This window comes from Coturnix japonica, chromosome 1 (assembly GCF_001577835.2).
Source record: "Coturnix japonica isolate 7356 chromosome 1, Coturnix japonica 2.1, whole genome shotgun sequence".
NCBI classification, from domain to species: Eukaryota; Metazoa; Chordata; class Aves; order Galliformes; family Phasianidae; genus Coturnix; species Coturnix japonica.
The window spans coordinates 166646852-166660256 of NC_029516.1; the positions used below are offsets into that span (position 1 = coordinate 166646852).

At 41.6% G+C, this 13405-nt stretch overlaps 1 protein-coding gene across 13 annotated transcripts in view; it reads right to left on the reverse strand.

Annotated features, from left to right (window-relative positions):
• Positions 1–243: 243 nt before the first annotated feature.
• The window catches only part of FAT3 (FAT atypical cadherin 3), a 383565-nt gene continuing 370403 nt past the window's right edge, over positions 244–13405 (reverse strand). For 4 of the 13 annotated variants that reach the window (XM_032442223.1, XM_015852350.2, XM_032442217.1 and 1 more), the window contains 4 exons: positions 11459–11572; positions 8585–8644; positions 6444–6479; positions 244–5839 (listed from right to left, as the gene is read on the reverse strand). In XM_032442223.1, coding sequence (XP_032298114.1) covers positions 5220–5839; positions 6444–6479; positions 8585–8644; positions 11459–11572 — 830 coding nt within the window. In that variant the 3' untranslated portion in view covers positions 244–5219. Of the gene's footprint in view, positions 5840–6443; positions 6480–6873; positions 6950–8584; positions 8645–11458; positions 11573–13405 lie in introns of all 13 variants that reach the window. The other 9 variants (XM_032442224.1, XM_032442227.1, XM_032442228.1 and 6 more) reach the window with 7 other exon arrangements.

Here is a 13405-nt window from a genome sequence, read left to right on the forward strand (position 1 = left end):
AACCACATCAGTGTACACATACCAGCCAAACAACCCTTGGCAAGAGCCCTGTGGTGTGAGTAGGGGCTCCTACGGCGGAAATGACACGTAGTAATGAAATGAATTTACAGTCTAAAACCAGAGCATTTTCTGCAGTACTGTACACAGTGAGGTAATGAAAAACTACATTCCTTGCAGAACTGATGTCTTGTCTTGTTCCATCCTTTGAAAATAGGAGAAAAATCAAGAAATAGTCAACACAGCCAGGCTTTTCTTTTTGTTTACTTGGAAAATTTGTTTTAACCATCAACTTTAGCAAATTTTGGCAGTTACAAACCTGTACACTTATATATTTTTTTGTTTCTTTGTTTTGTTTTTATAGCAAAAGAACACAAGACAATACTGCCAACAGCAATTATGAAGGAACAATTAGTTTTTGGATGAGGGACTATACTCACTCAAAGTGATAAACCTTCCCTTTTGCATAAGGTTGAATTTGTTGTCATTGGAGAAATGACATCGCCTAATACCTACTTGAAATGGCATAGAAATCATCTCTCGGCTATTTTTTTGTGCAAAACACATTTCATTTAAAAAAAGTCAATAAAAAACGTCTCCTTAAAAACAGAAAAAGTGAAACAAAAAGAGCTGAACTGAAGAGTTACAGTACATTGTGAAATGGTTGAAAAGAACCGCTTGTCGAATCTTAGAACTTCTTTTTCCCTCTGTTACCTCAAAAATTTAAACACACTTTGTTGACTCTTCAGAATGGCATCAAACAAACAAAGAAACAAAAATCAAAGCGACCTGATTGGCATCAAGTATCTACAAAAGCCTGGTAATTTGAAACCGTTATATACATTATTTTATAAACTTCTTTTTAAACACCAAAACATACATCTTTTACAAACCAGCCTGCTTGCAACAGGTAAAATTTACAAGACAATCTTTTCCGATACAGTGCTTTAAAGAGAACTGCTTTCGTTCATAAACACCTTTGTCACCTCCTGAAAAGCAGCAGTATGGGCTCACTGCATTCTTAAATAACAGCGATTCAGGTATTCCTATGACAGAAGAATAGCTACAGTTCCGAGGACTCCAATCTCTTTCCATAGTACAGTTCAAGTGCACTCTTAACACTGGTAAAGATTACTTATGGCCTTTGTGTAATACGACACATTTGTAGTTATTGCTTTTTATTATTACAGAATGAAATGAATTTAATTTCATTTCTTCCCCACCCGCCCATCCCTTGGATAATGCAGCTGATTTACTAACTGAATGCCCCTTCTGGTAATGGAGATGTTAAATGTCAGGTTTATGAAACACGGGTTAATGGCCATGGACAATGGACAACACTCTCAATTGCTAAGGCTCAATTGACAGTTTGGTGTATTGATGCAAAGAGGCAAAAAGCACAGTTGTACTGCATGGTGAATGGCAGTAAATCATTAGAGAACGAACCTGAAAATGTAACTCTCTCTTTGGAAACTTATGAAATGTCCATTATTTATCAGTTAATAGCTAAAAAAAACCAACACCAACCAACAGAGCACAGGTGTACATTCACTACTGGCTTTAAACAGCTGTTTTTCTCCATTATTAAGCACACTACCTTTACAAATGAAACTTAGAAAAAGTAGTCCAGGGCACCTTCAACCCTCCCATGTTTGCGTTTATTGAGGGCACGCTATAGCATTCCATTAGTTTTTCTAACAGGAACTTGATGAGGAGTAATTTATGTTTTTAACCATTTGTCCTGTTCTGTCCTTAATTCTTTTCATAACTAATATTTAATTGAGCCAGCAGCAACAATTTTTATGCCACACTTTTGAAGCTTTCCACTTGCTTTGCTCTGAGAGACAACAGGCTACTGCCTCTCTATTAATCAGCATTACAGTGGCATGCACTGTCTCCTTGTGCTGCATCCAGGCTGAGTTTCTGGGGGTACCAATGCATGAAAGCCAGCACTGCTCCAGATTCCACTAGAAAAAAAGTCTATGAAATCTTCCCTCATAGCTGATCCTAAAAGAAAACAGTGTGTAGTGGAGCCATCTACAGGAACATGAACTGAAATACAGAGATAGAACCAAGGCCAATCAGATCAGCAGAGATGGCAAGGGAAGCTGTAACAAAAGTAGGGAGTGGGAAAGACACAAAAGCAACATAAATTTGCTGCATATGGCAGAAAAATAAGTATACATTGGATGGAACAGTGTGAACACTAATTCTTAGTTCTTAATTTAGGTTGTGTATATGTTGTTATCTTCCAGGTTAGAAAATTAGGGCCTCTCCATGTAGAGCAGGAGTAAAAAGGACAATAAAATGGTTTGGATTAACAAGAGAGAAGTTAATGCAGAAGTCTTACTCCCTAAGAAGTATTTAACTTTGATCTCTGCATTCAGGTCTTATCACCATCAGAAAGAGCCAGAACTGAACCATAAAGGCCACAGAAGTACCAATATACACAGAGGGGCATTTGTTTGAAGATGGAACAATCAGATTGGGACTACTTTATTTGGAGGGGAGGAGATATTGAGGTATAGAAATTGTGAGAGGGACAGAGAAGGACGAATGGGTGATCCTTGGCACCTTCCCCACAGCACTTTAACAAGTAGGTGTTCAGTGAAATGCAATGGCAACAACATCAAAACAGAAACAGTACTAGACGTTGCATTTATGCATATTTTACTAGTAAAATTCACTACCAACAAGATATTACTGAGGCAACAAGCTTGGTAAGAAACATTGATCTTTTCTGTATGGCAGTTGCTAAGCTTCTGTGGTGCTCTCCCTTGTGACACTTTTGATATGTCCCAGCACAGTTTTGATATCAGTGTCTTGGGCTTACTCAAGATTTCCCACTACATAAAAATGATGACAAGAACAGTTCATAACTAACGGGGGGCCAAAAGACAACTAAGTGCATAACAGATAGAAATGTCTCACACCAAAACTGAGTAGGAGCCAAACCCCATATGCGCTACAAGCAGATGCAGAAGGAGTACCACGCTCTCAAAAAACCATGCCAGCTTTAAAATTACTTAGTAGCAGCTAAACTTCCAGCTTTGCTTTTCCACTCAGTTGTTTCTAACCTTGAAGAGATATCAATCTAATTCTTGCATCTGCTTTCCTGCAACACCAACTTGATGAGTAATGCACATCCTCTCTTTGCGCTTCCAGGCTCGCCAAACGACTTCACAGCTCATTGGAAAATCATAGAATCCCTTAGTTCTTTGCAGTTGCGATACAAATATCTATTATGCTTTCTTGCAAAGAGAAGAGCATGAAAAGGGAGGTGAAACATACTGTGAACACATTCAGAACATATCACTGCTACAGAAGCATGTTTACTTTGAGAAGACCGAGTGACATTCATAAATTCAATGGACACAAACTATTGACAAGCACCTGACAATACTTGTATGTGCAGTACGTGGTCTCTCCAAAAGCGCACTCAGTGTATTCATGTACCTGCATAATGAGCTGTTTTCTGATGAACACTTACTGTATATCATGCCTGCTTCTGAGTATTTAAAAAAATCCCGTTTTATTAAAAGTGTTACAAGCTGTAATTATTTCAATTATATTCTACTAACAATTTCTTTTTGCTGGGGTTGATTTGTGAATAAAAAGTTTCTGTATGACAAGAAATGACCCACAACTTAATTCTGTGTGAAACTCCACTCAGTCAAGAACACATCCGGGAACACAACTGCTGAAACTATTCCATTGACATGTTTGACCAAGAGACACGATATGGAAAGTGGCACAAGAAATATGTTTATGAATCTGTTCATTAATCACAATGATGTGTATTCAACAGCTAATCAAAATGACCGAATGATGCCATGGCAGGAATGGATGAAACTCCAGCAGTAATGTAGACTACAGGCTCACATTTGTTGTATAAGGTATAGAGATGATATAAAAAGCAGTAGTATAACATTTTCTTAGCACTGAGCAGTGGGTATGTATACACTGAGTGCAAATCCACATTTCCATTTTGCACTCTGTTCAGGCCAATCATTGCGAAAGGCATTTACTCCAACCAGGCTGAGGGAAGCATCAGAACACAGCAATGCCGCCGTCTTTATTCCATGACATCCTGCAGTCCGCAAACCACCTTTGGAAGTTCTCAGATCCTGTGAAATCACACTCACATCCAGCAGAAAATCCACATCCAGATCCCTTGTCATGACCCATCCGCGCAGTCCCACCGACTGAGTCCATTAGCAGCAGCTGAGAGCTCTTCCCATAAACACCATGGATGGACATTTGCCAAATGATGTTAACTTCATTGCAACTAATTTTACCTCAATAATTGCAGCATGATGACTGCCATTAAAGAGGAGATTGCCCAAGCAAGGAACTAACAAACAACCTCAACAGCCGTGTTACACAGACACCTTAGGTTTTCCAACTGTTTTCAGATCCACGCTCACATTTCATACAGAAGTCAAGGGAAGCTGTAGGTACACAGCTGGGGCAGAGAACAGGGCTGATACAGAGACAAGGTGGGACATTTCTAGAAGTTGTACACATACATCTGACACCGTGTTGCAAAACAGCAACCACAGTGGGCTAATTTACAGTGAATATACGCTGTATATGCATTGCTGTATATGTACATGAAGTAGAATGAAATGTTATGTAACAAACGAAACCACAGACAAATATTTGTGGACAAATGACTATCTTCGATAGGTCAATTTGTAGGTGATGTACATAGCAGCTTCAGCAGTCAACTGCTTTCACTCTTTCACTGACAATATTTCATGCAAAAATTGCCTCTTGGAATGATCCATACCAGTTCTTTAATACTGCAGGAAGAACATAACACTGTAACACTTTTAATAACACAACAACAGAAAAAAAAACACAACCCCAAACCCTGGGTGGAGGTGGGAGGGAGAAAAAGAATTTATTCAGCAATCAGATCATTTTCCCCTTCCTCATAAGTTTTACTCCCAGCAATAAATAGAAGTTACACACTCTCCAGATTGTCTGTAACAATTTCGTAATGTGTAATACTTAACACAATTGGTCTCTTCGTGTCTGCACATACAATATCATTTCTGAACAAGTTAATAATGGGTTATACTGTATTTTTGCATTGCCCAATATATATAGATACACCTTCAGCAAATTTTCTTCTCAATATTTATACTATTAATTAGACCAAATGACAGAAAAAACTAAAAAAAGGAGGAAGAAGAGAAAGAAGAAGGGAGCCTCCTTTACACTTGTGTCTGATGCTGGGTCTCCACAAATGGAATGTGAACATTTTCTAGTTTGAGTTCCTCCACACTTTCAAAGTCACTCATGGCTACTTCAGAGTCATCAAAGCCGCAGCTGGCTGAGACATCAGAGGAGGAGGCATCTAGAGAGTTGTGCAAGGTTAAGGGCATCTTACCTGCACTAACGTTTTCTGTGTTCTGACTTGGGCCAACAGCAAAAGTACTAAATTCGTTCCCAGTCTGAGCCCCTGCGATGTCTGTCTCGTGGGGGAACTGGTGAGGAGGGAGGTACTGGCTGGGGTGGAAGTGCGGCCGTCGCCGGCAGTCGGGGCTGAGTGTATTTGCCATCGAGACCGGCTGCGAGGGCGGGAGGGTTTCGTACTGGTCCGGGTAATCCTCTGGAAGAGGAGGTGGCAACTGGTCCTGGCTCAGAAACTCCTCTTCGTGAGGCGGGGGGTAGTCGCTGTCGATGTCGTAGCCACCAAGGTAGTAATCTGTCTCCAGCTCTCTGGTGCTGCCGTGATGAGCCGAGCCTCCATCCGCTGTTTCAAAATTGGGCACTTCCTCAATGTCAGATAAACGAGCACTTGGCATCCAGTCTGAGGTATCCCAATGGTACGCTGGAAAGAGAATCACAGCAGTGAGGACAGGGCCGCTAATGACCAGGAGATGTCTGGCATGCACTCGCTAAAGAGCAAACTCTTAATCCTAAATACACATTTAGGTCACAGCATGCGTCAGAGGCCATCTTCATGGGTCAGCCATGCTCTGACCCAAAGGATAGGACAGAAGGACTATGTGGTATGGTGATGCCATTGCAAACAAGCAAAGAAACAAACCACGGCCACTCAAAGGCACTTCACAGTACAGGATGCTACTAGGTCACATTAGAAACTATGAAGCTGAGAAACCAAAATGACAAAAATCCCTGAAACAATTATTTTCAAAGTCAATTGAAAACATATATATAGGAAGTCAGCATGCTTATGGTATCACATCTAAACTCCCCTTCCACCTCCAATGGCTTTGTTTCAAGAAAGTGAGCAGGCAAACAATCTGATAGACTGAGAGACTAAGCACTGGATCCTGAAATAAAGAAGTGGCTGGCCATTCTCATGCAGCATTTCAAGAGGATACGTGAAGCAGTAAAAGAAAAACAGACTACATGAGTGCCCTCCCGCCCTAGCACAATCCAACAGGCAGAAAGGGTCCCCAGAAAATCACCTCTGTTGTAGTTCTGTCCTTGATCCATGACAGACACTGCCAGATACAAAGTGAAAAGTAAAAACTGGTAACTAGGAGCTTGTTACCAGCATGGACTTACATGTGAAAATACAAAGCTCTGCATGCATATTTCTAAAGTACAGCTGGCTCAGTGTTGTTTTAATAGGATTTTAAATTGTTCCTTATTTTAACGTACAAGATAAGCTTGCCCAGTCAAATGCAGACATACATAAAGAAATTATTATGTCATGTGCATTATATTCCTTTTCTATCATATCTTAACTATTTAACCTCACTGAACAGATATGAAATTACATTAGAGCTGGAATTCTTAATACAAAAAGGGCTATCCACCAACTATATGGTTTATAATTGCAAAGTACATTTCTCTCTCACTTGTTCACTTTGAAACAGAAAAATAAGAATCTACCATTCTCAGGGCCGGTTCAAACAAATCTGGGCCCACCTGGGCTCAGATACCATGGTGATGGGCACGGTATAAGAACCTGAATAGAATAGAATACAAAGCCATTTAATGGGGCCGTCAACTACAATGCCCCGCAACCCCATACCCACCTCCCACCTGCACTGCCATGCTAGCTGGTGGGGAGGGAGGCATTCCAGTATGGAGAGGGTGCAGGGGTTGGGGAGAGAGCAGGGGAAGAGGTTTTGTGTGAGAAAAGGGCAGGGAAAAAGCTGCAGCACTTTCTAGATGGGATGCTCTTGTTCAACCACATGTTATTGGGTTTCATGCAAGAACTGACTGGATGAGGTCTCTGGACTGCGTTGCTAGAGGAGGCCTGGCCAGATGAACTGCCCTTTGGGCTCAGCCACAAATGAGGACAGAGCAGACAATTCTCCAGGCCTCCATCTATTAACACCACTCATGCCCTTGTTTATCATCACATAAGCCATGTGATGATGGTGATTAATTCATTAGCTCGTTAGCCAGATAGTGGCAATCTACCTGCTCTGCATTAGCCTGGGTTGAGTAGGGCTCTGGCTACTGCAGCTTTAGCAGCACTGTCTGAACCGGCCCTAACCACTTTCTCCTTCTTTCCTCTCGATTTTCAAAGCGGACGTTGCTGTCTTTCAGCATAATGACACTGCACCCGAGATGTGCCTGGTCCCTCCGAGCTGCATGACTTCAGGATCCAGGAGAACCTCACTAATGCTGACCTGCAGCACCCGCAGAGCTCCATGGGGAAGGAGCTCTGTTCCCTCCTGCAGCAGCCATCTGCACCCATTACACTGCACAGCTTGTGAGAATAATGACTCTCATAGACTGGACTGGGAAGTGGGCAAAGCACTTGGAGTGACAGCCTTTTGAAATCACTGCCAAGCTGGCTTTTTCTGATCTGTGAAGCATGATAGGAAGCCAATGTGCTTGCTTATGTTTTCCCTTAGGAAGACAGGGCTAATATCACATTTCCTCAGTGCTTTGTTGGAGAGCCAAACTGTAATGTTCTTGTTTGACAGGTAAGGAAATTAGTTCACTTGTAGTGAAATGGGTCTAAGATTGCGCAGAGGTCAATGGCAGAGTTGAATAATGGGTCCTTGGACCCAAGTGCCACATTCTATTCAATACACACATGAACCCCAAGGGAAAAGCAGTGGTGGCCAGGCTGCCTTGCTACATGGCATCAAGGGGGTTGTGTCTATACATCATCTATTAGATGTTATTACCCAGGAGAAACCAGCTACCTGCCCACCAGCACTTTGTTGCTCTCCATGCAGTCCCAATGGAGTGTGTAATCCAGTTTAACCACAGTTTGGGATACTTTACAGACACCTCTTGGCATCTTCTGCTTCCCATCCTCAGCAGACAGGATAATCTCAATGATTTGGCTCCACTGTCAACCTCATCCTACGCTCTCTGAAGGCTATGGCAATAAGCAAGCAAAATCATTGACTGTAAGAAAAGATGATGATGACCTTGATACTTTTTCTACCACTTCCAGTTACCCAAAGATACCTCATTGTACACCACTTTTGGGTTTGCTGGTTAACATGCTGATCTTCTAATCCCAACCCTACTGCAGGTTTGCTGATCAGTTTAGATTAGTGAGGTTCTGCTGGAATGTTTCACAATGAAAACAAGAAGCATTGTTGCATAACAAGAAAGAAAAAGAATTAAATACCTTCATTTTCTATAGTGTCAACCACATTGTTGACAAGCTGTATGACAGTCACTATGGAAGCTTGCAGGGGAGGGAAAGCAGAAAATAAAGGGAGGGGAAGGACAGCTTCAGGTTAGTATTTAAAACATATGTCATATGTTACCACAATAAATTCTCTCATACAGACAGAACCGACATTGAAAAAATAAAAAGGCTGCTGACCAATGCATGATTTACGCTGTGGATTGCAGGACACTTCATTTCAGATAATCCCGTACATTTTCAGAGTGGTGATAAATTCCAAACCAATATTTCCAAAAAGGCGTATGGCATGATATGTATCACCTCATAAATTCAAACAGACCGGCCAGCTGATTCAATTAACCACAGCGGTATCTTGTCTACCTGACACTAATTTCTAATCCATTCTCACTTAAATCTCTCCAGAGACCACGATGCGTGCTCCAAGGAATCATTACCTTCATACCACGGCACCATCTGAATCAGTACTGGGCTTCATCTATTTCCTAAGAGGAATGTTCTCCTTATTTACTGTTCGTGCTGTGCAATGCAGTATCTCTGGGACATTAAGCAGTACTGCTATAATTGGAAGGGCACAGTCAAGTCAGTTTGGTTCAGATTTTGATTTTTGTTTGAGAGAATATTTTCACAAATGCCTCCTGTGTTCTCCACAGCTATTTTACCAAAATAAGCTTTTCCCTTGAAGCAATCTATATTGACCAAACAATCTTTTAACATGTAGTAAAACAGTGGTACAGTGTGTGATCTTGTAGGTGATTTTGGACAATGTAACACACTCGACTTTGACTGCTTGAGACAAAACCCAGTGAAAACAGAGGGAGAGCTCACTTTACACTCAGTTGGTACTGGCTTTTCTGCTGTCTTAATGACAAGAAAACTGACTGCTTTGGAGCAAGCTAAGAAGATGACCAGAAATGCTGGGCAGGAAATAACATTTTTTGCTTCACACAGCCAATAGACTGAGAGGTCACAAGAAGCATGTTAACAGTAATAGAACCTTTCACTCTTATGTTGAGCATTCAGAGGCCTCTTGAATTTTGGGCACAGGATCAAGAATCTCATCCAATTTCCTCAGTCCTTGTGAAAGCTTGGCTAAAAGTCTTGATGAGCCAAAGGAACCATATTCTGTCTTTGACTATGTTTATGGCATCAGTGGCACTGGTAATTGTATAAACAAGGGAGGCCTTTGGCTAATGAATAACAAGCATTATGGAAAACTAAGTGGCACCATGTAATTAGTTTCTGTGCGGGTAGAAAAAGAGGTTGAGGGTGGCTGAAAAATGCAAGAGAAGCCTCATCAGAGCTAGAGGGAACCTCTGCCTTGGCAGTAGGTCTATAGTATGCAGCCCCATACTATTCCTAGCTTTCTCACATGCTGCTGGTGTGAGTGAGACATGGCAGGGAAGGGATGGAGACAAAACAAATCCCACCAAGAAGGTCTGTCCATCCCTCCACTGCTGAGAATGTCAACCAGATCTGGGAGTCATGGACAACAGGGAGTGAAAACATGAGGTCAGGGCCAGAATAAGTTTTCATGGCAGATATGGGCTGTCTCTGGTGAGAGCTGTGCAGAGCATTTTCACAGAAGGGTGGGAAACTTCTACCGCAAACAGTTCAGTGCAAGAGAATCTCCAAATCCAGAACTGACCAGGGGTAGAAAATTGCCATCATAAACAGTATGCCCTTGGACTACCCAGCACAGTCAGCAATTCACTGACACTGAAATGATAACCTCAATGTCTGCTTTTGCCACATCCCTTTGTTCTGAAATTCCTTACGATGAAAACCTGCAACTTGCCTTTGAAGTGAGTTGGTCAGGGACATAAGAAAGTTACCACGTGCCACACACAAACACAGGAATAATTATTATGGTAACAATAAGATCACAAAAGTATTTTGCTTTTTTTTTCGGAGGGGGAGCACAGAAAAGCCCTGGGAAGTGTGACAAAAGTACTCACAGTGCTTCAGTCACAGCTGAACCAAAAGCACCTGCAAGTGCCCTTCCCTTTAAGTGCATTTTCCAACATTCAGGAGTACCTCAGGGGAAGCTGCGTGACATGACTGAGAAGCTGAGCCTCCTAACAGTTCATTAACTGGTGTCTGAGGAACCTAAGTGCAATTTCTTTGTGCTAATCTTTTATGTGTATCTCAATGAAGCTTCCCTGACAACCATCATCCCTCCCTGGCAGAAACATCTTGGCTTTTCTCAGCACCACTGCTCCACATGCATAAGCCTTGGAACAAGGGTTTGATCTGACTTTGTGTGCTGCTTTCTGGCTGTGTATGGCTCTGCCCACGTCACCCACTGAGATAATGATGTAGGACAACTAGCATGCACAGAGCAAGGATTTAATGGTGCTCTATTGTTCGCTGAGCTGTGATTGCCAGGGAGAGGCCAAGCCACCAGGGACTGCCTCATCCAGTCATTGTTGCGTGCTGAGAGCCTGCAGATTTTTGCTGGGACTGTGAATGAGACCTGGCAAACTGTAGAGAAATTCCCTTTGATTTGACTGATAAAACATTAAAGTCATCCTCTTCCAAGAGGGAAGAGGATAGAAAATCTACAGCTTAACCTGCTACCTATTAGTCAGTTTCTAACCTGACAACGTGAGTCTGCTGTATCCTAACTCTAATTCAGTGTAAAGCTTGGTACTGATACAATGGCTCCATCCACCAAGATTTCAACTATGTTCTACTAATTTAAAAAATAGCCACAAGATGAGAGATTGAATCCAGGACTTCCTGACTTTCAGCATCATTAAAGGGTTTTCTAGATGATGTCACCTTATTGTTTTTATAAAGAGAGTTAAATGCCTTTGTCCCCAGCAAAATAAAGATAAAATCAGGTCTTACCATTATCATCACCCGAGTCAGACTGGAAGGAGCTGAGGGACTGTACTTCGGAGTTGCTGCCTTTATTACTTCCTGAAAAACAGGTCACTTCTTCAGCGTCATCAACCCCTTTACCTTCATTGATAGCAAAAACAAAGCAAAACAGTACTCTATGGGTATACATATTTGTCCACTTGTACCACAGAGCCAACAGATAGCCATCTCTTGTTGTTGTCAGAATAAAAGCGTTTCCTCTGGAGAGAGGAAACGAGCCATTGGCCATGAAGGCAGCTAATGACTTTTGAAGTGTCTGAAACCCAAACAGGCTCTTGAGCAGCTGACACCATCACTATCAAGGAATAAACACTTGTAGTCAGTATTGCCTCTTAGACCCTGCGAAGTCTCAGTGGTGAGGAAATAAATGACTTTAAAAATGCAGTATAAACATTCCATACAAGAGATCACAGATACATTTATCTTTACTGTTCATTTCCTAATTTGAGAGTCTCATTAGAGGCTCATATGAAGCCCAGTGAAGTTAATGGGCATCTTTCCATCAGCAGCCCCAGGATCCACCATTGATGTGGAATGGATTTATGCATTTCATCATAAACACTCAGTCTTGTCAATTTCTCTACAGTTTAAGCATGTAACTGCAGCCTGGGGTATATGTTCTCATGTGCTTAAATACACACATTCAAACATACATTCTGCGAGCGATAATAAGGAAAACATTCCACAGCAAGAATTGAGATGCCTCAGTTAATTATGAATGAACAAGCTCAGGTGCTGCAAACAGTCAATTCCACCTAAGTACAGCTCTCCACCTGCTATCTGTAGATATTTCTACCCAGCATGGGGCACCTGCATATAGTAACAGCTGATTTAGTCCTGCTGAGAAGCAGGGTACACAGTAGATGGAGTAAGAGCTGCAGTAACGAAGCTGCACTGCTTCCCACTCTGTGACAGCTGAGGCCCATCCCCATGGTGTGACCTCATGCTGTGTAGAAATTCAGGCAGATACCAGCATCTGTGGCAAGAACACACAAGAAATCACAGAACAGAGCACACATGGTGGCTTACATGCTGATATTTTTAATCAGCAAGACTGTATTTAATGGTTAAAGGTCAACCACAATGCAATAGTGAAATACAGCCTAAAGGAATAATAATTAATTCCTGTTTTTCACTAGAAGACCTTGGCCAATGTGTCACCTTAGCTGAAAACATGCATGTCAGATGTGAGGCACTGTGGAGTGTTCATCTCTCTGTTGCTCTGTTCTTATTCCCTAAAACAACAGTGCTTAAAAAAAATCCTGGATTGTGTACTTTTGTTGACAGATTTGATCAAAGTTGTGTTGCAGTGGGGTTGAACACTCATTAGAAAATGTTATTTAAAAGGGAAAACATGACTAAGAAAAGAAAGAAACCCTGTGCTCTGCTAAAGCAAACATCTCCATCTGTATGAAGCATTCTAACTAGTGAGGCACAGGTCCTTAATTCTGGCTCAGAAAACTAGTGTCTTCTCTAGGAGAACATGTGAGGCTTGCTGTATCTCCAGCAGCTCATTCAGGAATGAAAATGGGCACTGTAATAAGCTGCTGAGAAACCATCAGAGCAGAAACAGCACGGCTGTGAGGATGAGAAAGTTTGCGATCATTCTGATACTGAATGCAGATGAGAATGCAACAAACTGAAAGGGTGATCCTCTCAGTGGCACTTGATTTCCTGCTTCATTTCATTGACACCAGAATTAGAGAATATATCCATGAATGTCTGTGAAAACAGAACTTCTTCCTGTAGAAAGTCTTTAAGTTCGATATAAATATTTGATATATTTGAAATAAAATTTGATATAAATAAATCAGCCTCAGTTGTTTTCCCCAGTTGCATTGTATCATTGAAGAACTAGAGCTCAGAGTGCTTATTTGTGCTTTTTGAACAAGTAAGTGTGTTCAGTCATACTTA